This window comes from Notolepis coatsorum (assembly GCF_963971535.1).
Source record: "Notolepis coatsorum genome assembly, chromosome: 10".
Taxonomy (NCBI): domain Eukaryota; kingdom Metazoa; phylum Chordata; class Actinopteri; order Aulopiformes; family Paralepididae; genus Notolepis; species Notolepis coatsorum.
This window is the reverse complement of record NC_140174.1, coordinates 31,930,090-31,957,465: the sequence shown is the minus strand read 5'-3', so window position 1 is coordinate 31,957,465 and position 27,376 is coordinate 31,930,090. Positions and strand designations below refer to the sequence as shown.

The 27,376-nt window shown below is 43.0% G+C and overlaps 1 protein-coding gene across 3 annotated transcripts in view; it reads left to right on the top strand.

Moving 5' to 3' along the window:
- Positions 1-27,094, top strand: part of zdhhc16b (zDHHC palmitoyltransferase 16b) — a gene marked incomplete at its 5' end in the record, with an annotated part of 58,067 nt that extends 30,973 nt beyond the window's left edge. For all 3 annotated transcript variants that reach the window (XM_084322678.1, XM_084322677.1, XM_084322676.1), the window contains 5 exons: positions 1,773-1,906; positions 21,766-21,851; positions 22,571-22,694; positions 24,209-24,279; positions 25,789-27,094. In XM_084322678.1, coding sequence (XP_084178804.1) covers positions 1,773-1,906; positions 21,766-21,851; positions 22,571-22,694; positions 24,209-24,279; positions 25,789-25,891 — 518 coding nt within the window. In that variant the 3' untranslated portion in view covers positions 25,892-27,094. The remainder of the gene's footprint in view (positions 1-1,772; positions 1,907-21,765; positions 21,852-22,570; positions 22,695-24,208; positions 24,280-25,788) is intronic.
- Between the last annotated feature and the right edge of the window lie 282 nt (positions 27,095-27,376).

The window sequence follows — 27,376 nt, the reverse complement described above, 5'->3', positions numbered from 1 at the left end:
TCCCAAAATGTTGGAGTTTTCCTTTAACCCTTTTACTGTGACAAGACATAATGTTAACCCTTTCACTGTGACAAGACAGAATGTTAACCCTTTCACTGCCACACGACAGCAGGTTAACCATTTCACTACCACATTACAGAATGTTAACCCTTTACTATCACACTAGTAAAGGGTTAACCTTCTGTAGTGTGGTAGTGAAAGGGGTAAGGGTAGAGTTTACCGACAGAAGGACACGTTGAGACACGGAGAGACCCAGTTTACAGCAGTGAGGCTATAGCCTAGACCTCTATAGAGACCTAGCTTACAGCAGTGGAGCTATAGCCTAGACCTCTATAGAGACCCAGTTTACAGCAGTGGAGCTATAGCCTAGACCTCTATAGAGACCTAGCTTACAGCAGTGGAGCTATAGCCTAGACCTCTATAGAGACCCAGTTTACAGCAGTGGAGCTATAGCCTAGACCTCTATAGAGACCTAGCTTACAGCAGTGGAGCTATAGCCTAGACCTCTATAGAGACCTAGCTTACAGCAGTGGAGCTATAGCCTAGACCTCTATAGAGACCTAGCTTACAGCAGTGGAGCTATAGCCTAGACCTCTATAGAGACCCAGTTTACAGCAGTGGAGCTATAGCCTAGACCTCTATAGAGACCTAGCTTACAGCAGTGGAGCTATAGCCTAGACCTCTATAGAGACCCAGTTTACAGCAGTGGAGCTATAGCCTAGACCTCTATAGAGACCTAGCTTACAGCAGTGGAGCTATAGCCTAGACCTCTATAGAGACCTAGCTTACAGCAGTGGAGCTATAGCCTAGACCTCTATAGAGACCTAGCTTACAGCAGCGGAGCTATAGCCTAGACCTCTATAGAGACCTAGCTTACAGCAGCGGAGCTATAGCCTAGACCTTTATAGAAGGGTGAGCTAATAAAGTATTTATACGTGATGGTAGATACAACAAGTGGAGCGCTGATGTACAGAATGAGTTACAGATAGGATGTACACAGAGATATGGATAATAAAGTAGAGTTGGATACGACTGGGAATGAGGTGGAGATATGGGTGAAGGCTGTGCGTATCTGACACGCACGTGTGAGAGATATGAGTGAAAAAGAGGGGGGAGAGAGATATGAGTGAAAAAGAGGGGGGGGGGGATGAGGGGAGAGATAGGAATGAAAAAGAGAGGGGGGAGAGATGAGTGAAAAAGAGAGGGGAGAGATATGAGTGAAAAAGAGAGGAGAGATATGTGTAAAAAGAGAGATGAGGGGAGAGAGATATGAGTGAAATGGAGAGAAGGGGGGATATGAGTGAAATGGAGAGGGGAGAGAGATATGAGTGAAAAAGAGAGGGGAGAGAGATATGAGTGAAAAAGAGAGGAGAGATACAGTGAGTGAAAAACAGACATCAAGAGAGAGAGAGAGTGGGGATATGAGTGATTTCTTTGTGTCTGTGATAGAGAGAGATGGAGGGGGAGAGATGTGTATGAATGACGTCTGTGTGTGTGTGTGTCTGCATGTGTGATAGAAAGAGAGAGATAGAGGGGGAGAGATGGTGTATGAATGACGTCTGTGTGTGTGCGTTAGGAGAGAAGGGCGCGAGACGTGTGCGAGAGAGAGAAGTGTGTTGGTCATTCCTTCACAGTAGACTGAGTCAGTGTGTCCAAAATTCAAACTCCCGAAAGATCCTACACATTGCATCTTTAAAATACTTGTTAAGGCAGGGTATTTTTTCTTCCCCTCTGCTCCATGTACATATTGGCCTTAACGTGTGTGTTTGTAGCCTGGCTGAACAACTGCGTTGGCCATTTCAACCACCGTTACTTCTTCTCCTTCTGCCTCTACATGACAATGGGCTGCTTCTACTGCAGCGTCAGCAGTAGGGACATGTTCCTAGAAGCCTACAACGCTGTGGAGGTGAGTCTCTGAAAATGTAGCGTCAAACAACAGGGTTTCACACACGGCTCAATCAGGCTGGCTGCGTTAGGGCTGCTCACTCTCACCCTCTCTGTTTCAACTGCACCCAGATCAGCACTGGGCTTTCCTCACCGACCAGCGAAACGCCACGCATTCTGAACCCCATGTGCGAAGGTCAGGTGTTGCTGGGTTTAACTCTGAGACACAGATATAATAATAATAATAATAATAATAATATAATAATAATAATGCATGCCACATTTTATTGAAATTGTTTTACTTTTAAGATAAAAAAAATATATTACTTTTATTAGATTAGATTAAAAGGTATTGTCATTATACAACACAAGTACATTCAATGGAAATAAGTTTGGCATCCAACCAGAGTGCCAATGTAACAGTAAAGTGCAATAGTAATATACAACATACAGGTGATTAAACTGTGTATAATATATATAAGTTAGTGGCCAGCTAAGAGTAGGTAAGAGATATGTACAGATAGATATAGTATCTACAGATGTATAAAAAGGATTATATGCAGGTATGTACAGACAGATGTGGATATATATATATATACTGTAAGAATAAATATATATACACGGTATATACAGCATTATTGTATGTGTTATATGGGTTATATTCATCTGTTTTAATTATTGATGTTTATTACTTATAATCTCGACCCAGTTGAAAACGAGGGCAACCTTAGTTAGTCTCTGGGGAAGGAAGTGGAGGTTTGAAACGCGAGCCGGGCCGCTACACAAATATCCGGGGCCCTTTTGAACACAAAGCCGTGTCCTAGTGGACAGTTTGGGCGGCTTCCCGGCCTAAAGTTCACTCTACACTCTTAAGAGAAATCGTATCCAGCATGTTAGCATTGTAACTTAACCCATATTACTTATCCATACTGTAACCTGCCCCCCTCTCTGGTACGGTCTCCGAAATAACTCTTGGATAGCCTGTAGAAAAGGTCCGTCTCGGTTACTTGTTGTTTCGCGGTCAACCATAGATCTTATTCATGTATGCGGTCTTGTCCTCCTACTCTGTTTACACGGGTGTGTGATGGATGGTGAGTTTATTTATTAAATGCGGTTCCGTCCGTTCTCTACGGAACGCTGGAGGTAAGTGATTAGATTAGATTCAAATGTATTGTCATCATAAAGCACAAAAAAGAAGTTTGGCATCCAACCAGAGTGCAAATGTAGCAGTAAAGTGCGATAGTAATATACACTGTACAGGTGATTAAACTGTGTATAAAATATATAAATGAGTACTACTGAGTAATAGTGCTAATCGGATGTATGTACAGAGTTGTAGTATTATGTACAGTGATACAGGTATAAATATAAAATGTTAGTGCTGTAACCGTTCTATGTTACTGTATGGGTATTTTCTCTTGGCAGGGGCCTCTCTTTGGGCCCCCCCCCCCCCCCCAACATCACAGGGGCCCGGGTGCAGACCCCTTCTATTTCCACTGCTGATATAGTTGACTGACTGACTGACGTGTCTATTCTATTGACCTATCTCAAACCCTCTTTTCTTGATCCACCAATCAGGAAGCAACAGTTGTGATGGGTGGATCATGAAAAGAGAGCAGGGGGTTTGAGGTAGGTCAGTTTAGTTGATTTGAAGGTGTTTATTTTCTTGGCACTACATGAGGGTGCAGGCAGCAGAAGCAGACCTACAAGGAGATGTAGTCACAGGACTGGGGATCGTTATCAGCCTGATGCACACAGAGAACGTTACCGGAGAGGTAGCACAGGTACGGTGGCGAGCTAGTGTTTCTAGTATAGCCTTGTAGGATTAGGATTAGCGGACGCCTATTAGGCTAAACCAACCATTAGTGCTGTTGTTGGGAGCACTCATTGTGTCAATTCACTTTCGGTTCAATCAATTAAGAATGTCTTTTTGAAACTAGTGTTTATTTGTTAGTGACCTATGGCCTAGCTTAAGCCCTGCCCTCTTTTCTCGATCCTCCAATCACAACTGTTGCTTCTCTCTGACAAACATGAGATGGGTTGTTAATAGATGGGATAGACTAGTCAGGGATGTCCTGGGTATTCCATAGTATTGTCCATAGTATTGAATGGTTACCTCTCTCAACCACCTCCAACCACCATGATCATATGTGATTTATATATTTATACAGTATGACCTAGTAGCCTTACTTGCCAAATTGTAGTCAACCTTTCATCTTGGATTTGGAGATGTAGATTCTAGTTTACAGTTTGGACTTCTAGATGAATGGTTCATGTAGCTTCCCCCTTGGGGAAATGCAGGCATCGTAGCAACATGGGGAGGGGAGAGGGGAGGGGAGTAAAATTATAGTAGTAATTTATTTTTAAGTCAAGTCATTTATTTATAAAGCACGTTTAAGAACTCAAGAGCCAACCAAAGTGCTGTACAATCAAAGCATAAAATGTCATAATATAAAATACAAAAATGCACAGCAGGACAAGACAGTACATTCAGAGAATAGGACAACAGTAGGCCAACACACGGATAGGGAAGCACAAAGTACAATATAGCACACAGGGGACAAGAAGAGATACAAGGGGGAGGGGGCAGGATAAAATTGCATGGGAGTGTGTGAGTTAGGGTGTGGGGAAATCAGGGTTTATTGAAGGCTAGGGAGTCAAAGTGGGTTTTTAGTCAGGCCTTAAATGTCTCCAGCGAGGGGGCAGATCGGATCTCCAGGGGTAGCTGGTTCCACAGCTTGGGGGCCACTGCCTTGAAAGAGCGATCGCCTCTCTTTTTGAGCCTAGTGCGGGGGGGGTTCAAATAAGCAGTAGGGCTGTCTTAAATACTTTGAAGCTTCGTTCGATGGCACAAGCTTTTTGGCGAAGTTTTTTTTTTTGCCTCAAATCTTGCTGCGCCTCCATTCCAATGAAACGAAAGTAAGCGGCGCCTTCCCGCCTCCATTCCAATGAAACGAAAGTAAGCGGCGCCTCGACTCCACCTCTCTACAACAAGCACGTGGAGATTATCTGTGTTGAAAACAACAAGGACATGTGCAGCAGACATGTCGACGAAGAAGTCATCAGACGTGTGGTTACACTTTAAAATATGCAAAGACGATGCCCAAAAAGCCGAGTGCCAGATATGCCAGAAGAAAATGGCATATCACAACTCTACAACAACTTTGTCAAATCACCTAAAAAACGTAAGTATCGTTGTACACGATGGCGACGCCACACAAAACGTTAATAAGGCTATGCCTATGCTGCTATGACTAATGTGTTACCAAGTTGGCTAATTTAATTGTAATCATCTGCTTTTGTAGGTGCATTGTCTGATATAATTATAAATTAAATATAATATAATTGTTTGCTTGATAGACGAAGGTTGCAACATAATTATGTAATGTCATGTCGTTGGCTGTGAGAGCAGCCCCACTGCACCCAGGCAGCGCAGCCGAGTGAAACCTTGTTGGCTGCGTCACAGTCACGAAAGGGGCTACTTAATTAATTAATCCAATCCACTTCATTTATAGAGCACATTTAAAAACAACAACGTTTACCAAAGTACTGTACAAGTCCCACAACATAAGATAAAAAAATTAAATAAAAAAATTATAATTAGGTCAGCCCTAATAAGCAGTAAACAATATAATTAACTCTGAATATAAGCATATGAGCAGGGTAAACAGTGTAATCAAAGATGCAGACATCCAGAAATGGGCTACATGATTGCAAAATAAAATTACTGTATACAGTTTCCTTTCTTATCTTGTTATATTATAAGGTCACTAAGCCTACCTGCCCAACTATGGTTAGGTTTTCTGTGACTGTTATGTTCCTACGCCTCACTTTGTCAATCATCTTTTAAATTCAGAATTTAATATTTCCGACTTACAATGATGTTGTAGATTGGTAGTCCTTTCTCAGCACAATCCATGCTGTTCTACTACTAACTTGTTCAGAAAACGAATCAGTCAATGGAGCCACGCTCCAGTATGGACAAGCCCTGAAATAAACACAGAAACCTCCTCCATACACTTCATCCAAAGTAGCATTTATTTCCAGGCTTGTACAGACTGGAAAGTGGCTCCATTAACTTTGCATTGAGTCTTGTGGAGTCCATGCTCCACAACCGTGGACCACTGCCAGCAGCTGGAGGACTAACTGCTGCAGAACTCAAGAACTATTAGGAATGTCTGACTCCTAACCACCAAGACCTGCTTGGACTACAACGTATGACGTATATCATGCCAGTTAGGGAGACATAATTATTTCCTCATAAGTGTTCTTGTATTTTTATAATCATATTTAATTTTATTGCCTATATTTATGTCTTTCTGCTATAGGGAGGTGTAGTGGTTAACAACCAGTGACGTCAGACTACACCTCCCTATTACCCTGGGGGCGAGAGTGGCTTGGGAGGTAGAGCAGTCATCTGGTAATCTGTAGGTTCCAGGTTCGATTCCCGCTCCCGGGCAGCGTGTCAAAGTGTCCTTGAGCAAGACACTTAACGTTAGGTTATGGCTATAACCAAGTTCTGTTAGTTAGGGGTGACGCTTGGCATCACTACTGCACTTCCTCGCGTACGTGCACGCGCACTGAATAAATTCCACAAATGTACCTTTAATACCAGTATTAGTCTGACCACACCCCTCATCAGCTTACCTTCATAAGCAGGTGTGTGGTCACCTGCTCTCCTCCTTCCCAAGCTTTCACCACAAGGTGAGGTCAAGGGCTGCAGCGGCCGTCTGATGCCAAGCGTCACCCCTAACTAACAGAACTTGGTTATAGCCATAACACTATAGGCATCACTACTGCACAAGGGGAGGCCAAGCGGAGCCGCTGGCTGACAAATACACCCCGCTGACAGCCCCCCAAAACCATCAGAACAGGGAGGGCCGAGCCCCCCCGACCCCCCCTTATGGAGGGTATCCCCCCTATTAGGGGCTTCACGGGAAGGCGACGGACCCGACCGTGCGAAGAGGCACTCAAGCAACTCAACGCACAGGGTGAGCAGACCGCGGCTTGACCCCACGACTACACACACGCACAACCCGCATGCCACCCGGGAACGAACGGAGGAACAACCTCGTTACTGCCCCCAGAATCACGGGGTCAAGGGCAAACCCAACCCCGTGGCAAGGCCGTAGCAGCGGAGCGCGAAGGAAGACCCAGACCCACCAAAAGGACTGGACTCCCTGGAATGGGGGCCCGGAGAAGTCCATGATGCCAGCATCAAGACCCCACCAGGTGGGCACGTAGTGCCCCGCCCCCCACATCGCCAGCGTATTCGGACAAAGGCCCCTCAGTTACTGCACCTGGCATTCCCAGGCGGTAACCCAACCAAGTACTAACCAGGCCAGAACCTGCATAGCTTCCGAGATCGGACGAGATCGGGCGTGTTCAGGTCGGTACGGCCGTAAGCCGAGCGGGCCCTGTCCCCCCAATAGTACACCGCCTGCAGAACAGGCAGTCAGCATGGCCGTAAGCACACAAAAAAGGTTAACCAACGGAAGCAGGCAGCGCACCGGGGAAAAACCAGGCAACAGGCTGTCAACCCTAGCCTGGAGACTGCGGACGAGACAGGCGCCAGAGGGGACAGCTGAACACAGCTGCCCCGGCGGAAGGGGCGTATGCTGGCGTTGTTGCATGACCAAGCCTCCATTTAAAAACCCCCACCCAGAGGGGTTGAGGCAGAGAAGGCTGACACGATTGGCAGACGTCATGAACGTGCAGGGGCACCCTCAACCGGGTAACCCGGGAGTTGACACTGCTCCAACACACCAGGGAATCAACCACCTTGGTGTTACCCAATGCGGTGGTTGTTCCTATAACCCCTCAAGAAAAAACTCCAAAACACACCTGCGGGTATACACCGGCTATACCGCAGTACAAGTGTCTCCGTTTCCAAAAAAGGGTTAACCCAGGCCTACGGGTCGACGAACATTACCTCGGACCGGGCCTGGCGGTACGGGAAGCACAGGGTCACCAGAGGAGGTCAAAGACCACCCCCAACAGGCCCCTCTTCGCCATGCGTGAGAGAGGAGCGAAAAATAATAATGGAGAACCAGCCCCTAAGCACACCGTACTTGGTATTCCCAGGCGGTCTCCCAACCAAGTACTAACCAGGACCAACCTGTGTAGCGGCCGAGATCCGACGAGATCGAGCGTGTACAGGTTGGCATGGCCGTAAGCCATTACGACAGTGCTGAGTAAAAACGTACCCAACCAGGGTCTCCATAGCGCTTAACCCTGTGACACCCGGACCGACCTGGCATTTTTCCCCCTGAAAAAAGCCCAAGTCCCTCAGGGTACCAGAACAGCAGATCTGCATCCCCGGCGGACAACGGGTTCAACTGATCCGGTCCAGCGTGACCAGAACCAGTCCCGTGCCCTAACCACGCCGACCTGCCAACTCCAGGAGAAAGGGCAGATATGCGTGTCGATCTTAACATGAAAAAGAAGGCGCCACCCAGACGTTCGGCCGAACCGCGCCTGGTGGCCCACCCCAAGGGCGTGAGACCCCTCTACATACGTTCAGATCCATTCCGTCATCAACCCCCAGACATGAACGAGAATCCGTCGAAAAACCAACCCAGGTCGTGGGACTTGGTCGTCGGAAGAGGAAAAACCCCCATCTCAGTTGCTTTATAAAAACGCTGTTTCAACCACAAGCAACCAAGGCGTGCCAGTCAATCGCCTGTTTACAGCGAGCTAGCACTATACGTGCGTCGGGACACACCCCCATCAATGAACAGGCTATTTAGACCTGTCATTGAATCCCCAAGGCGCCCAGGGGAACGACAAGAGGGGTGTGACACTCCCTAACTCCAACACTTCTGGAATAGAAAAGAAGGAAGCATCAACAGTATGTATCCCAGTCTACACAGCCGGGGTACAAATTTTTCACATTTTTACATCCCACCACCCTCCCATAGGAAGGAGACGGGGATCCCCAGAGAGACTTCTCACGCGAGCTGTACAGATTGAAAAGAATATATTGCACCTTGAGCCATGTAAAAAATTGGTTTTAGGGCTCTCCGGGGAAGAGGCACTGAACCCATACACACTCAATAATCGAATTGAATCGAATACATATACAATAGAATAGGACCCTTCTAGAGGGTCCACTCACTTTGACAATCTGAGGAGGAAGGCTCTGTACTCTGATGGAGGCTCCCTCACATGGAAGAAGGAGTCCGAACTCACAGAAGGCCCGAATAGGCGCTTGGTGAGGAGGAGCCCTGACCACCCCCCCGAAACAGATCCATCACATGGACCTGAACAGCACACGGAAGTCCTACCAACAGAGACGCGCACGGTGACGTACTCTATGGCGGGGGAATTCCTGCGGTGCACACGCCCAATATACCAGGCCGTGGGACCAGGAAACCCCCCCCCCCCCCCCCCCCCGTAACGTGCCGAACCGCCACGTGACGGAAACCTTGAAGGACAGGGGGTGTACCCCTGACCGACAGAAACAAGGGGGAGAGGAAAGGTTACCAGTTCACCCCTTTATGACCCCACACCCATGATACGATGTAATGACAAAAAGAGAATATGACACAGTCATAGTCGGCTCTATGAAGCGTTTGACAGCTCCACACAGCGCATGAGCTAACCTGCTATCTGATTTTTAGGAAAAACACAGAATAGAGAGGGCTCTAAGAGCCCCGGTCCAACATACACATGTGCTTCTGTGGCCAGTCCAACCCAGTTGTAGGTCACATGACACACACAACCCATCATCACCTACAAAAAATGGCAAAAAACACTCAACAGAGGAACACCGTTTTTCACAATGAGAGAATACATCATTCTCGATTAGTATCGGCCACAGGCCTTGCTAAGCACACATGACAGCGACCAAACCATTTTTTCTTTTAGGAAAATAAAGTTTCTCCAGCTGATTTAGCACCATCCTCAGCAATCAAGCTAAGAGTTACATCGCATCCCTACCACACAAAAGACACAATTAGTGCACAAACATGTCTGATAGGAGGATGAAAAAGTCCCCAGGGAACCGGGGGGAAACACAATCCTCTTATTTTACCCTCAATACGGCCAGTTAAAACAGGAAAACCTGTTAATATGTGAACACACTGTTCATTGTCATCACAGGCTGAGAAAAGAACATTCTTTTACTCACTTGTCACCAAGCATAGCTTCATAGGTTAGTTACCTTAGTTGTGAGTACACGGTACATATAAACACCATGATGTTTCTCACACAACAACCAGATCATTACATCCCGATTTGCACGGAGAAGCTAACTGCCAGTGACAAAAACAGCTCACACATAACCCGCGCCGTATCCCAAATGCATTGCAGCAACACACGTTTTGGGAAAAACATCGTTATTCACAATACATTTAGAAAAGTAAAACCAGAAAACGTGTTATAAGGTCTGGTCAAACCTGTTCCTACCCGGAACGTAGATCAGCGAAGTGCAGTCACAGACACCGTAGGAACACAGCCGCTCCTGTGTTGTTCGAACTGGGCAGCGTCGCCGCTCCAACCCGCACTACAGTCCTTTGTTGATGCAACCTTGCCGTCCTGGCTCAGGGCAGGGTCGACGAAACATCCCCTGTCAAGGATGACGTCGTAGTCAAGAGTGTAAAACATGTTAAAATCAAAGCACGTTCAACAGAATAGCATCAAGCTAACGGCCGCTCCAACCGTTCGGGTGCCACTGCTTCTGCTCGCGAGACGCCGAGCTAACGACGCACGCGATCAGAAGCGAGCTCACGGCGGCGCGCAAGAAGCTAAGCTACCCCGCGCCAGGCCATGGCCTATAGCAGCAAGCTAACGTTACCTAGCGATCACGACATGCTAGCACCGCAGCTAACAGCTGTGAGCAGGCCATGCAGCGATCCCAGCAGGCTAACGCAGCAGTTAACAGCTGACTGGCTAACCGTAAGCTAAGCAACTATCAACTGAACCTGTAACAATGACATAACACTCACCCAGACAGGCCGCCGTTCTGAACCTCTCCTCACTTTTTAAGAGAAAAGAGAAAACAAGATGTCAACACCGCTTCACAACGGTGATTTTACCAACACCCGACGGAATCAGCACAATACCAACTGGCCTGTGTAGCTGACTTTGAACATGGATCTGCCGCTATCGCACATCCATGCACATATCCCCTCGTGAAGGAATACTCTCATTTGGATATGAAAGACGGGGCCTTAACACGGTGACAGAGAGAATCCACTCGTCCAAAACACACAGGGATCACCAGTGTTAATGGTCGCGGCCCACTAGTTAAAACTATAATGGTCTTCAGACCAAGGTCTTCTGTCGCCTAGGTGGCTGAACAAAGGACCCTAGCCTGGGGCCGGTTTCCATAAACATTGTCAAGTAGCCCCCATAGCACTAACAGACAAGTGGAGCCTGCCAGCAAACACTACTCACCCAACCTGGAACGCACCGCTTCTCACAACAGCGGCATGTCCGACAGTTCAGCTGTGGCCTGACAGGTTTCACCCCAACAAACACAGCAAGGAACTGCAGTTGAGAAGCATGCAGCGGCGTGCTCCCAATACGAAAAACCGGTGGAGGGTTTTTAGAATGATCATCATCTTCTAGACACTCCAGTACGAAGACAATATCGCCGTATTTTCTCGAAAATAGTGAGAGAGAAAATAAAGATATGATGTCAACGTATCTCCTTCCTTGTAAACAAAAATGTTTCTCCACTAACAACACGTCAAGTGGGGTACTACCGAGGCACTTTCTTGTGGTGAAAGCGAGAAGGAGGAGAGCAGGTGACCACACACCTGCTTATGAAGGTAAGCTGATGAGGGGTGTGGTCAGACTAATACTGGTATTAAAGGTACATTTGTGGAATTTATTCAGTGCGCGTGCACGTACGCGAGGAAGTGCAGTAGTGATGCCAAGCAGAGCCCCTTAACGAAACAGAACCCCTATCTGCTCCCGATGAGCAGGTTGGCACCTTGCATGGTCGCCTCCGCCGTCGGTGTGTGAATGTGTGAGTGAATGGGTAAAATGTGAGGAACAAATTGTAAAGCACGATAACAACGCTATATAAATGCAGCCATTTACCCTGCCCATACCCGACTTTCCCCAACGGGATCAATAAAGGAATGTCTTATCTTATTAGTTTAGCGGCTAACTAACATTAGAGCTGGACCTGCGGGTGTCCAATATGAAGAACCGCATGGATTGTGCTGAGAAAGGACTCTTATTGATCGACAAAATCTTTGTCTAAGTAGGAAATGGGGCTAGGGATCCAAAATTGTGGCTTTGCCCTTTTAAGCAGCAATCTATACTGTTGAGACCAATGACAAAGAAACTGATGCATTTGGAAACATTAAGTTTTATGATTCTTTAATTTGGATATGGGATATGATTCTTGGTCAGACGATGCAAGTACGTTTGTTTTCAAATTTGATGGGATTGAAGTGCTAAAGAAACACATACAGAAAGGAAAAATAGAGAGAAAACTGTAAACTTGGTGCAACATTATAAGCTAATAATAATAAGCTAACGCGGGAAGTAGGGAGGGGAGCAAATTTGAGCAAAGAAAATCTGATTCGTGCCACTGCCTGCAGTGTGAACATAGCCTAAGTTTAAAGTGACCTTTTTGTCAGGTTTGTTTTAATCATGTGGCATTGCCAGAGGGGTGGAGAGGGTGGCTCTTTTAGCTATTGAACAGAAAATCTCATTCTATTCACCCACAGACTTTGCACTGAACAGCCTACAACAATATTAAGAATATGTATTATTCTGAAGAACTTCCTGAGCTGTTTGCATTGAAAGAGAATTTACACCGTCCTGATTCCTGGCTGAGTAGTGTAGTTGCACGTGTAGTAGATCCTTAGTGATCCTGCCTGGTGTGTGAAGTAGGCTATGATATAACTCACACTAGGTGACTAATCTAGCAGCATTAGTTGTTGTTGTGATTAGCGTTGCTAGCGGTTATGAGATCTCCGGGTCGACTGTCACGTATAGTCTCCCATTTTACCTCCCTAGTCCCTACTTCGTCTCCTTGATTGATTGATTGAAAATTGTATTAACAGATTGCAGAATGGGTACAATACAGTACAGCTCAATACACACAATTGTTAAAGGGATGCAGACCAGAGAAAGACTTTCGTCTTGTTTACATCAGGGTCCCCCATTTTCAATTCATCATAACATATATGACATAACATGACATACAGGTAGACGGTACTGTTGCATCTTTTTTTTTTTTTTAATTTTTTTTATTATTGCAAAACAAAACTTATTAAAAGTCAGTACTCAACACACAATGTATAATGAAACTTTCAGTAAAGGTGGTTAAAATATATGCAAGTACAGAAACAGGATAAAACAAAAATAGTCAATAATAACATTTTAACCGTATACCGTGTATATCCAGCGAAGTTACAATTATATAAATGTTAGTATATAATATACCCCGAATACCTATTTTCTAAAACCCTACACACATATGCTCCAGCTCAAATCCCCCCCTCCCGGACCCCCTCTTGGATAGTACCTCCATTATCCCTCACTCCTAACCAGACATCACCATTATAGGCTAGCTTTTATTCTCTCCACCACTTCTAACCACATTAACATTTTGGATTCATTGAGCCCTAGAATTCTTGCTGTTGATATTTCTTGATATATCACATCAAGATATGTAAGAAACCACACTTTCCGGCACATTTTTTCCGGTTGAAACCAACGTGATGCAATCAGTTTTTTAGCTACTGTGATACCCGATAAAACCAATCTTTTTAGTTGTGGGTTCACTGCAAACTCAAAAACATCATTCAATAGCAATACCGCGGGGTGTACAGGTATATTCCAAAATACGAGTATTGATAATTGTTGGGACACATCTTCCCAGAATGCCTTAACTGGTGGGCAGTCCCAATACATGTGCATAAATGTTCCTTCGTCCCCATTTGTACATTGGGAGCATTTGGAGTTTTGTATAAGCCCCATTTTGCACAGCCTTATAGGAGTCAAGTATGTCCTGTGAATATAGTTCAGATTGATTTGTTGATGATCCGGGTTCCTTGATGTAAGTCGGACATTTGCCCAGGCTCCTTGCCAATCAAAGTCATTTTCCAGGTCTGGTATATCCCTCCTCCAGACATTGTCTAGTTGAAGGGTTTCGTACGAGGACGTTAGTAATTGTGAATAAAAACCTGATACAAAACCTCCCAATGTATTTCTGTCATAGAAAAATTTGTGGTATCTGTGGTGTTCAATTGGTATGTGTAATGGAACACCGTGAGATCTCATACAAAGTTTTAACTGTATGTAAAAAAGCCATGTGGACTCGGTGAGGTTAAACTTTATGCATATTTCGACATAACTACAGAGGCCCTTGTTATTAAAAATATCCCCTAATGAGTGTATGCCTCTTTCTTCCCATACAGGGAATCTTATAGGTCGTTTTCCCATTAAGAGAGCATTGTTATTGAATATGGGAGTGTGATTATGCCATACTTGATTGTTAGGAAATTTCCTTTGAGTTTCCCGCCATGTCCTGATTGCATGGGTTATTATTGGGCCAAATTCTCGCTCACAATGCTTGATTGAAAGTTTAGTGTATGCTATGTCTTTCAATCTCTGTGGGGCTACTATGTTTTCTTCTAATTTTCTCCAAGATACCAAAGCCTCGGGGTCAAACCATATCTTCTTCAATGGTCTTAATGTGAAGGCATTAAAATATTGTAAAAAATCTGGGACTGCCATGCCACCGTCTGCTTTACTTCTCTGTGCGGTGGATCTTTTTATGCGAGGTGGTTTGTTATTCCAAATAAATTTGTATGTGGAGGTTTGTAATCTTTTCCAGTAGCCCTCTGGAGGAGGTAACGGAAGCATTGAGCTGAAGAAATTGATTCTTGGTAATACATCCATCTTAACTATTGATACCCTTGCCTGTACTGAGTTTTTAAGTTTTGCCCACCTGTCCAGGTCGTCCTTGATTTTGTTCTGTATTTTTGTGTAATTGTGCTTCACCGTTTGTCTTATGGTGGGGAATATTTCCACTCCCAAGCATCTGAAATGTTTTACCATCGGTATCGCACCTGGGAGGGTTATATCTTTTTTTGCAGGGGTGTTAAGTGGAAGGAAAGCCGACTTCGGCCAATTTATCTTAAATCCCGATAAATCACCAAAATTCTCAATCAACTTGAGCAGATGAGGCAATGTGGTGTTGGGGTTTTGCATGAACAATATTACGTCGTCCGCATATAAACTAATTTTTTGTTGTGTGCCCTTGATTACGATTGGTTCTATGGATTGGGATTGTCTTATATATTGTGCTAAAGGCTCTAATGATAAATTGAATAGTCCGGGACTAAGAGGGCAACCCTGTCTGGCAGAGCGTGATACCGGAAAGATTTTGGAGATGATTGTGCCTGTTGTAATCATGGCCGATGGGTCCTTGTATAGTACTTTAATCATATCAATGAAACCTTTTCCTAACCCCATCCTTTCCAATACTGCCCATAGAAACGACCATTCCAACCTGTCAAATGCTTTCATAGCATCCAGGGATAGTATCGCCTTAGGTGTGATGTCCTCTTTGTCTGTATCTAGTACGTGCAGTATTCGCCTTATGTTATCATTGATCAGGCGACCTTTTATGAAGCCTGTTTGGTCCGTATGAACTAAAGACGTCATATGCTTTTGCAATCTGATGGCTAATATCTTAGAGTACAGTTTGACATCGGTTCCGAGGAGGCTTAAAGGACGGTAACTACCGCATTCAGTGGGGTCTTTGTCTTTTTTGTGAAGAACTGAAATGAGTGCGGTATTTTGGTGTTCGATGAAGCTTCCCTCTTTGACTGAGTATAAGATCATATTTAGTAATAAGGGTCCAAATATGTCCCAGCAAGAAATGTACATTTCTGATGGGATACCGTCAATTCCCGGAGCTTTGCCGTTTTTCATTCCGGATATGGCCTTCTTGAGTTCTTCTAATGTGATCGGTACTTCTAACTGTTTAGCGTCTTCATCTGTAAGTTTAGGGAGAGTAATTTGATTAAGATATGTGTCTAATTTGTCTTGATCAAAGGTCGTTTCTGAGTTATATAAATCGGAGTAGAATTCTTTGAATGTATCGTTTATTATTTTGGGTTCTGTTACTAGAGCTTGTTGTTTCCTAATGGCAGTTATATCTGCAAATTTTGCATTAATTCTTAGTCGCATGGCTAATAGGTGACTAGGTTTAGAACCTTGGAAGTACTGCTGTTGTCTAGTGCTGCGTATTTGCAATTCCGATTTTTGTCTGTACATTGCTTTGATCTCGGTCTTTAGAATGTTAACTTGGTTATCTAGTCTAGTAGAGTTGTTGTATTTTAAAGAATTAAAAAGCGTTGAGTAAAGTGTTTCCATTTCAGACAGTTTTGTGTTTTGATTTTTGCGCAATATGGAGGTAAATCTATCCGAGAAATCCTTGATCATACTCTTTACCGACATCCATAATATTCTGGGATCTTGCACCGAGTTAGCATTAACTTGTAGGAATACTGTGAGAGCTTCTTTAATTTGTGTAATGAATTCCTTGTTGTTAAGCAGCATCGAATTAAAACGCCATCTTGGGGCCCGGGTAGATAATGTACCAAATGTTGCTTTCAGGATTAAGTAGCAGTGATCTGATAGCGCATTGGGTGTCATTTCCACTTCGTATTTATCAAATATTCTCGGGGATGCAAAGACGTAATCAATTCTGGATAGTGTGTTGTGTCTCGCCGAACGACAGGAGTACTTGCGGGTCATGGGGTTAAGTGAACGCCATAAATCAGTTACTCCTGTTGATTTCGACCAATCTTTTAATGCTTTAGATGAATTCTTTTGTTCGCTGGAGAAGGAAAGGTAAGTTTTGTCCATCCTTGGGTTCCAAATGGCATTAAAATCCGCACCTATTATGTATGAGTACTCGGGATGGTTTAACATTTCTCCTGTTAGTGAAGTGAAGAAACCCACTTCGTACAAATTCGGGGCATATACCGCTGCCAATGCAATTTTCCTGTTATTGTGTATAATCCTAGCTATAGTTATGCGCCCCTCAGCATCCGACCATACCCCTTTCAATTCGATATTTAATTTGCGTCTGACGACTATGGCTACCCCTCTAGTTCTCGTAGCAAAAGAAGAGTGACCAATATTATGGTATATGTTATCCGCTAACGTATTTATGTCTCCCTCTAAAATGTGCGTTTCGCTTAATAGTGCCACGTCCACATGTTCTTTTTTCATCAGTGTAAGCACGCTTTTGCGCTTGTGTTGTTTGTTTATCCCACCGGTGTTCCATACCATTATATTCAAACTAGCCATGGTCTATGCATGTTTTCGTGTAGTTTTTGGTAATGTTTCTGGAGTATGAAGCTACAATAGATGCACATCCAATTAATGAGGTCCCGTTGAGAGCTGAGCTTAAAAACATATATATATACAAATAAAAATCCCCTATTTTCCCCTCTCCCAGAAAGTCGAACATGCCTGTGTTCCAAGAACACATCCTCCGCGATTGACTTTCTCCCATGGTCCACCGGATTGCCCAACCTGAGCATTGTAATCCTAATTTTCCTATGCTCATTGCCATAGGATCTAACATTTCCATTCTATTGCAATAGAATGTCGCTTTTGGTCTTGCACCTTCCCTTACTGTAATGAAGTATTGTGATAAATAACCTAAAGATAAAAATAAAAAATAAAATAAAAAGAGAATAAACCTTTATCGACATATTCCTTTGAACCCTCCACCAACGTGTGAGGGAAAAAAAAAAAGGAAAAGATTGTAGATCAGTATTGACACTTAATGTGAAGAACATTGGAAAAGAATAATGTAAGTTACAATATATTTAAAAAATATATAGTAATATTGACACCTTAATGTGAAGAACATTGGAAAAGAACAATGTAAGTTAAATTATATTTAAAAAATATAGGGTGATGAGAAGAAAAAATTTAATAAAATAAAAATCAATGGAAAGATATAGATAAGGAATAAGAGATAAATAATTATCAACGTGGAGAAGCCACTAGAACCGATTTAACTGATTAGATAAGATAGAAAAGCAGCGCCTTTTAGCGCTTCAATGTGCCTTTAATGGAGTGATTACTTAAATTGTTAGAATAACCTTGCTGTGCCCATACGTTTATGTGTGGATAATTTTAAAGTATTATTAAGGGCTGATTGCACTTCATTTAATTTATATATGCTATGTGTATGCACACCGAATGTTATTGTTAGAGTTGTATGCTTCGTTGTCATGGTGCCTTATATTCTAGAAGGTTGTAGAATATACTAGTGCCTAGACTATTTTACTTCGTTGTCATGGTGCCTTATATTCTAGAAGGTTGTAGAATATACTAGTGCCTAGACTATTTTACATTCCAGAATGATCTAAGAGACCCAGGGCATTTGAGCATTATAAGAAATTATAATGTATTATGAATCGTATTATACACTTTAAACATTGTTATAGACGACTTGCATATCGTTTGCTACTTTGATGAACACAGCAATGTTATTCCAACACTGGTGGAATGACCTCATTGATGAACACAATAAAGTCATTCCTACACTGGTAAATATTTAGAGAGAGGCTTAACTGATTCCGGCATTTCCGTCATGCTTTGGGTTATTTGCTGCATTTTGAATCAGGAAATCCTCAGCATCAAAGGGTGTAAATGGACCTGACCTGCGGCCGTTATTGTCCAAGAATGATAACAGCGCCGGATATGCTAGCCTTGGCTTGTGGCCGGCTGTGTACAGCTTTTGCATCACAACTTTGTATGGTTGACGTCGGATGATGGCCTCTCTGCTCAAATCTTCGTAGATAAATATTGGTTTATCACCATACTTCAGCTTCCCACGTTGGTTGCGAGCATATTTGATGATTTCATCCCTTGTTGTAGTTTTCCGCAGAGTGACAATGATGACTCTCGGCCCGTTGATATTTTGCCCCTGGGAACCAATTCTGTAAACTTGTTCCACTTCTGGCACTTTGTTTGGATCGGAGTTATTCAAAATCGTTGATAACTCGTTTGGAAAGTTGATGTCATCGCAGTTCACTGATTCATCAAGCCCCACAATGCGGATGTTATTCCGCCTGTGGTAACGATGGGTTTCTAGTTGCCTCTCCATCACTTCGTTTTTAAGCAATTTTATTTCCCTCCGGTATTCATCTTTAACTTTTTCCATCTCTTCTCCCATCACTGTCATGATACCTTCGTTCGCCTTGACTGCTTTTGTGTTTTCTGTCACCGAAATCTCCACTGTCGTGATTCGCACGGACAGCAAAGTGACTGCTCTCATAACCTCTTCGAATTTAGTATCGATGTGTTCAGCGTGTGCGACCAACTGTTCTTCTACGTGTGCTTTGAAAGCGATCATCTGTTCTTTTATCAGGGTAGTCAGAGAGTTGAAGTCGGGCTGTGCAACTGAACTGCTTGTGTCAGTTGATGTTGTTGGAGCAGTGAGGGATCCGATGGATGATTGTGCTATTATCTTCTCAAAATCGCCTGCTTTTTCCTTCACGGTACTTTTTTCTGATGTTCCTGCTATGTTGTCATCTGTTGTCTCCATCTCGGGGCCAGTTGTCCTTGGTCCCTGTGTATTCTCCTCTATATTCCCCGCGCCGGGGCTCACCAACGGATCTGCCACAGCGTCGCCTGTCATTGTCTTTGACCGAGTTTCAATCTGCGCCGTTAGCTTTGCCGTTTCTTGTTTCTTTCCCGTCTTTTCCCTATCCCTAACCATGTTGTCTTTTGATATAGTTAGTAGAAGGTCTTATCAATACATACGATGTGGTCTAGTCTCTTTTGGTACTGTCCAAATAAGGTTTTTAAACGAAATTAACGATAACGGGAGCGGAGCTATAACCAATTGCGTGCGCTACATATTGCAGCTTAACCGGAAGTCTACTGTTGCATCTATACATTTATGACATACCAGATTTACAAATGCAGTACTGTTTGTGATACAAAAATTTTCTAAAAAAGAGAGTATATTCTGTCTTTCAGGAGGCCTATAATGGGACGGTCCTTGTGTTTCTAAGAATATTTGTCACAAATATTACAGGATGGATTCAGTCAACTAAAACTGAGTCGTTACCGTAATTCAGCATGCTAGTGGAAGTCTGTGGTTGGCATGAAACATAAACATTGCTTTATAACAGAATTTAGAATGTGTCATGCCTCCTGCTGACGTGCTTAGCATGATGCTAATAAATGCTACCATTTAAAGGTGCTATAGATAACGTTTTTATATAGAGTAATCATTTAAACAAAAAATAATATAAATAATATATCCACAGAGCTTTTAGAAAGGTGTGGAATAAAAGTATTGCTTTTCCCCCAACAACGTTTTGATTAACTCATTGGACGCCACGCAGTTGAGCATCGTTTGTACTTACCACGCCAAGCTCTAAGAGATGGGAATAAGTGGCGGTGTCTGCAGGGCTATAACTATATTCTATATTATAGCTATGGATACAATACTATGGCCCATTTGACATAGACTATCGTTCAATATGTGAAAAAGAAAAAAAGATTCATCCATACATTCCCGTTTTATACTGTGGTGAATATGAGTATAGTTTTAGAGTGATCCTGTCTAATCCTAGAAAACGATGCTATGCAGCAATACGTGGGGGTGGGGCGTTTTTTTATGCTTTGATCGTCACCAACGGCATACGTTGTGGAGTAACGTTACACACACATGTTGTGATCGAGGTGAAGTAATGGTTGGATCACAGCAGGATTGATATCATATAGCCCTTACCTTCACTAGGAGGTACCCCAAAAAGAATATTCCAATTATCTGATCGCGAGTCCCAGTATTGGTGTCGATCGTGTCGCCAACATAATCCGCCACACATCATGCATCGGGAGCATTTGACGCTTCTCAATCCGATCGGGACAACCGCTCCACTTGCTCGACAAAGAAAAGTCCGACCGGAGACATTTGATCGACGCACAGGCCAAGATACAAGGTTTCAAAGGATGCTCGATACGCCACCTGGGAGGATGTGGCCGGTATTGCACTTTGGTGATCTCAGGATGATTCCCCATGTTAACCCCGACGTCCGTGTGCCTGTAATGAATAGAAATAACGAATAAAAATAAATAACGATGAAAACCCGAGTACCGTAATTTTCGCACTATAAGCCGCACCTGAATATAAGCCACAGCAGCTAAATTGAATGATGTGTACATATATAAGCCGCACTGGACTATAAGCTGCAGGTGTTTTAATATTTAATTACAGTCTTCCCACCAGCATTGGGACACAATACTGTCGGACAAATAACAAGAATTAACTCATTTACAAGTTGTATTAAGTTTAGCAAATAAGGGAACAGATAAATAACATTTCAATGCAGTCAAAAAAGCAATATTGCGATTTTTACATTTTCGGGTTTGGTCACGTCGAGTCACATATAAGCCGCACCGTTATATAAGCCGCAGGGTCGAAAAATGGGGAAAAAAGCTGCGGCTTATAGTCCAAAAATTACGGTATACTCTGGTTTTCGGGGGTCCTGGCGCTCAACGCATGGCGAGATAACCAGACTTTACTCGTGGTTGGCGTCCAATGAGTTAATGAATTTATCATTTAAAAAGATCTTGCGGGTCCAAAATTAATGTTGTTTACATGTTGCAGGCATGTATCCCCTCCCTACTTCCCATTTCCCCACATGGAATGCACCTGATTGGATAAATGACATGTTGGTGCTCTAGTGCAACATCTAGTGGCTGAATGTTATCTATAGCACCTTTTTTAATATCTCAAAAACAAAACATTGGTGCTTTTTGGAGCAAGTCGTTTGTGACAAATCACTCTGGCTTCTTAACATCTGGACCATTCCTTACTTTTTAGGCAGAATGGTGTCTGACTGTATTCTGTTCCTCCTCCAGAGCTACTACCAGACGCCTCCTCCTCCCTTCACCTTCAGCGAGACGACCTCTCACAAGAGTCTCATCTTCCTCTGGGTCCTAACGAGGTCAGGAAACACTTCACTGCAGAGTAATATCATAGTCTGTAGAGGTGGAACCGTTCAATCCAAGGCCTATTTGATTCCCATTCTTTAGGTGACAATTTGATTAGTAAAATCTTAAATTTTGAGCATTTTCAAATGACTGTTACAGGACTGAATTTGTCAACAAAAACTGAGTCATTGCTCCACAGAATCATGTATATGAACGTATTCAAATAAATCAAACATGCATGCGGTTCTGATATCGATTTTTATAGATCAACACAGTTTGATTTCCAGAATCTTGTAAATATATTGTGTTGTGGAATAACTTGACCAGATCTTATTCACGGAGGCTGACAAGAGTCTTTGATAAGTTTACTGACAGAATGACATGTTGCAACACAGAGACCTATAGGTTATAACAAAGTATTTATACAGGAGAGTAGACCAAACTAAGTGGTACCTTGACGTACATAATATGAATTATAGATATGATGTACAGAGATATCTGGATAATGACGTATACTCATGAGACAGCTGTGTGTGTGCTCATGTGTGTACAAGTTGAAGGCTGTAAAGAGAGAGAAAGGAGGGGTAGTGTGTCTAGATAGATATGTCTGGGAGTGATGTGATGTGTATGTGTGATAGTAAGAGAGACAGAGAGAGAGGTATGTTGGTAAATCATATTGTAATGCATTGATTCTTTTCTCTTATTTATTTCCATGTAATGTACCTCCCTGCAGCTCGGTGACGATAGCGTTAGGTGGGCTGACCTTGTGGCATGCTATCCTCATTACGAAAGGAGAGACCAGCGTGGAGAGACACATCAACCGCAAAGAGGCCAGAAGACTCAGGGAGCAGGGCAAGGTACACTATGGCTGTATTAACTCATTCTGTGCCATTCACGTATATATACATTATTTGGTCCGTTTTCTATTTTTAATATTCTATGCAGTCTCACGGACCTCTATGTTACCGTTGAAAGCCATACTGAGACCCAGAGAGTGCAATACCGGCCAGATCCTGCTAGGTGGCAGTATCGCCCACCATTTGAAACCCTGTTCCAGACTGTGTGTCACATCTAATGTCGTCCGAGCGAAGAATTTTGGCCCAGGCAAGTCTAGCTGTTCATCCGAGCACATTGGAACGCGTCCAGGACACTCGATGCATGTGTTGTGCCAGATTATGTCGGGGACCCGATGGACATCAATACTGGAAATCGCGATCAGACAATTGGAATATTCTTTTTGTAATAACCCCGATCAAAGGTAAGGACTATCTGACGTCAATTCCACCTTGATCCTACAATGATTTCACATCGATCCAGCCGTTCAACGTATGTAGTATTCAAAACGAATGCCGTTGCTGGGGATCAGAGCATCAAAAAATGACCCCCCCACCCCTTTGATGCATTCATGATGAAACATAATACCTATTATATACCTTTTATTTGGAAACAGTAGCGTGTCCATGCGAGAAACGCGAACGACTTTAGCAAAATTACATAGCGCTCCATAACTCAGCTTTCAGGAATTAGCCCGGATCACTCTGACTATACAATACAACTATACAATATTCACCACGGGATAACGTGCAAACTTATACATGAGAAAATTAACAATTTTTTTTGCATGTTGGACGAGAGATAGTGACTGTCCAATGAGCCATAGTATTGTCTCCATAGCTATAATATAGATATAGCTCATCAAACATTGTGACGCACAGTGAAAATAGGCAATGGAAAGCTGGCGCATTGACTACAGGGATGAGGGTAATAGCTGGCGCTGAAAGTGTTAAGAAAAAAAAGATTTTGTGATCATTGTTTTTCCAAGATAGTGATTTTTGACTTTGTGGCTTGGCCAACATGTGAGAAATGTACCATGTTATCAACATGTTTCTTTGCCAGTAAAGATGCCTGTGGATGTATTGTATTTTGTGAAGTAACCCCCCCTTTCTATATTAACACTGTGGTGTATTTAAAGGTGCTATAGATAACATTCAGCCACTAGATGTCGCACTAGAGCACCAGCATGTCATTTATCGGGTGCATTCAACGTGGGGAAATGGGAAGTACACACAACATGCACACAACATGTTGACTACAATATACATTTTTGACCCGCCAACATCTTTTTATTATGAATTCATGAATGAATCATTTATTTCCCCTCACCTTTATAAAAGCTCTTTGGATGTATTATTATTATTATTATTATTATTATTATTATTATTATTATTATTATTATTATTATTATTATTATTATTATTATTATTATTATTATTATTATTATTATATAAATGATTACATAATCCTTTTGCTGATATTATGTATCGTCCAGTGGATGATGAGGCAATTTATGAGCCCTCTTTGTTTCACTCAGGGGTTCAGAAATCCATACCACCACGGAAACATGAAGAACTGGAAGATCCTGTTAGGTGTCGAGAAGACGAGGTGAGTCCCCACATCCCTGTTCTTCAGCCTGCAGAGTAAATGATCCTCCTGACCTAAACCACCAGTCAATGCCCTCACATAACCCCCCAGTCTAACTCTCAAGTTAGATTGTTGTGTGAAATCTGTCGTAATTCTGTCTTAAATCCCAAAGGCTTGTTTTTCTTCATTCATTTCTTAATTCCCAGAGGTATTAAAAAGTAATAATTCTCAATTTATGGCCTTAAAAGGTATTCAAAAGTCTTAAATATAATTTGCACAGGTATAACATTTTTGGGTGGGCAGCCCGGCTGTCGGGAGATGAAATAATATTAAATATATGAAATGTTTTTGTATTCCAAGTCGTTGTTTTTTGCAGGGTTAAAAACATGTGACGGCACTGTTGTGTTGTTTTACAGTCACAGCAGGTTAACTTGTTTCTCCTCTAGTCTCTCTAGTCACAGCAGGTTAACTTGTTTCTCCTCTAGTCTCTCTAGTCACAGCAGGTTAACTTGTTTCTCCTCTAGTCACAGCAGGTTAACTTGTTTCTCCTCTAGTCTCTCTAGTCACAGCAGGTTAACTTGTTTCTCCTCTAGTCTCTCTAGTCACAGCAGGTTAACTTGTTTCTCCTCTAGTCTCTAGTCACAGCAGGTTAACTTGTTTTTCCTCTAGTCTCTCTAGTCACAGCAGGTTAACTTGTTTCTCCTCTAGTCTCTAGTCACAGCAGGTTAACTGGTTTCTCCTCTAGTCTCTCTAGTCACAGCAGGTTAACTGGTTTCTCCTCTAGTCTCTCTAGTCACAGCAGGTTAACTTGTTTCTCCTCTAGTCTCTCTAGTCACAGCAGGTTAACTTGTTTCTCCTCTATGACATTGACTGCACTGCACTAGTCCGTACTGGATCTCTGCACACTTCACTTTATATATATATATATGTATTTTATTTATTGATTAATCCCCCACTGCACTGTTTTCGTTTCTTGTCTGTGTTGGTGTTTGTTTACTGTGAAAAAAGAAAGAATGCATACACTGTATTGCTGCAACAATTACCAATGTGTTTTACACAAATGGCTCAATAAAGGAATCTGAATCTGAATCTGAATCTCTAGTCTCTCTAGTCACAGCAGGTTAACTTGTTTCTCCTCTAGTCTCTCTAGTCACAGCAGGTTAACTTGTTTCTCCTCTAGTCTCTAGTCACAGCAGGTTAACTTGTTTCTCCTCTAGTCTCTAGTCACAGCAGGTTAACTTGTTTCTCCTCTAGTCTCTCTAGTCACAGCAGGTTAACTTGTTTCTCCTCTAGTCTCTAGTCACAGCAGGTTAACTTGTTTCTCCTCTAGTCTCTCTAGTCACAGCAGGTTAACTTGTTTCTCCTCTAGTCTCTCTAGTCACAGCAGGTTAACTTGTTTCTCCTCTAGTCTCTAGTCACAGCAGGTTAACTTGTTTCTCCTCTAGTCTCTCTAGTCACAGCAGGTTAACTTGTTTCTCCTCTAGTCTCTAGTCACAGCAGGTTAACTTGTTTCTCCTCTCGTCTCTCTAGTCACTGGCTGACCCGGGTGCTGTTACCGTCCGGCCACCCTCCCCAGGAAGACGGGATCATCTGGGACACCGTCTACTACAGGAAGGACCCCACTGCCATCTGACCTTTGACCCACCGAACCCCCTATTAAAAAGACCTATTCCACTGTCCTAAAGTAGAAGCACCTCTTTCCGACGGTGTGGAAGTGAGCTCTGGAGACAATGAGAACTCCCAAGTCCGTCCCTAAATTCCACCCAACATTTGTAGATCCTCCGGGTCTTAATGCACCACCAGCCCTCCCCCAGTGGCCGTAGCTCTGTTGACTGACTGGTTTCCATTGATGGAGATGCTGCTGGTCAGCGTCTTGTCAGGCCCATGCAACGTGGTGTAGACAGCTGGAGGTTCACCTGGTCATCAACCCCCAGTGCACTTTACTGTCGCCCAAAGCGCTGGACCCGAAAGCCCCCAAGAAGAACTTCCTCTATGGTTGTTACCGCTGGTTAAAACATTTATATTAGCCCTAATATTTTTTACTATGTAACATAGAAACCCAGGGTTCTCAAAATATTCTAGAATAGAATAGCATGGACTTCTTTTGTGCTTGTTGTAACTGAGGAAACTATAAAAGAAGGAAGGGTCGTCGCGTGAATGCACGCCGGTGCCAAGTGTGGAAACGCTCAGTTCGGCCGACATCGAGTTGAAAGCGATCAGCCGTCTCTTTGCTTATGACCCGTCATTTAAAACAGGTTATTACCTCAGATGTCAGAATCATCTGCAATCTGTTGCTTTTGTTAATGTTTGATATATCGGTTGATGTATATTTTTTACACAGATGACTGGTATTAATTGTAAAACAGGTTATAATTGTAATACAGGCTTCAGTAGAACTGGCACCAAGCAGAGCAGAGAACGCTGGTATTCTGATGTGATGCCCCTTCCGTCTTTTATAGCTATAACGGTGATGAAAAAGACGATAATGGATGAAGTTGAAACTCTTAACACTTTCTCTGCCATGCTTATATCCATCAATGTTTTGATCACTGCCACCAGTCTAAGCCTATGGAGATGTTTACCTTCTTTGCAGGGCTATAACTTTTTAAATTGTATTGCTAAATTGACATTACTATGGCCCATTCAACATCGATTATCTATCGTTCAGGATGTAGGAACGTTTTACTTTTTCATTCATACAAAAATACCGTCTAGAATATAAATATGTTTTTATCGTTTTCTGCAGTAAATCCTAGAACGTGAGATATAGGCATAAATGCATATATACATTATCAAATGCCATTTGTTGCCGATACACGCTATATTAAAAATGTCAACTGTACATGGTCCTAAACGTTATGACTGATCATGTGTGGGTGAACGGAGGGGGGGGGGGGTCGTTTATAATTCCGTGATCGTCGTTAAATGATTTATGTAGTATGGGTGATATATAGATCAGAGCAGTTTGCATCGATAATAATAAACAAACATGCTGAAACTCACGTCAGCCTCCTCTTACCGTTGGGCGATGATACTGGAGCAAACGGATCCCAGTTATGTGATGGGGATCGAGGCGATCCATTTCCGGTTTGTATAATACTAATACACGCCCAAATCA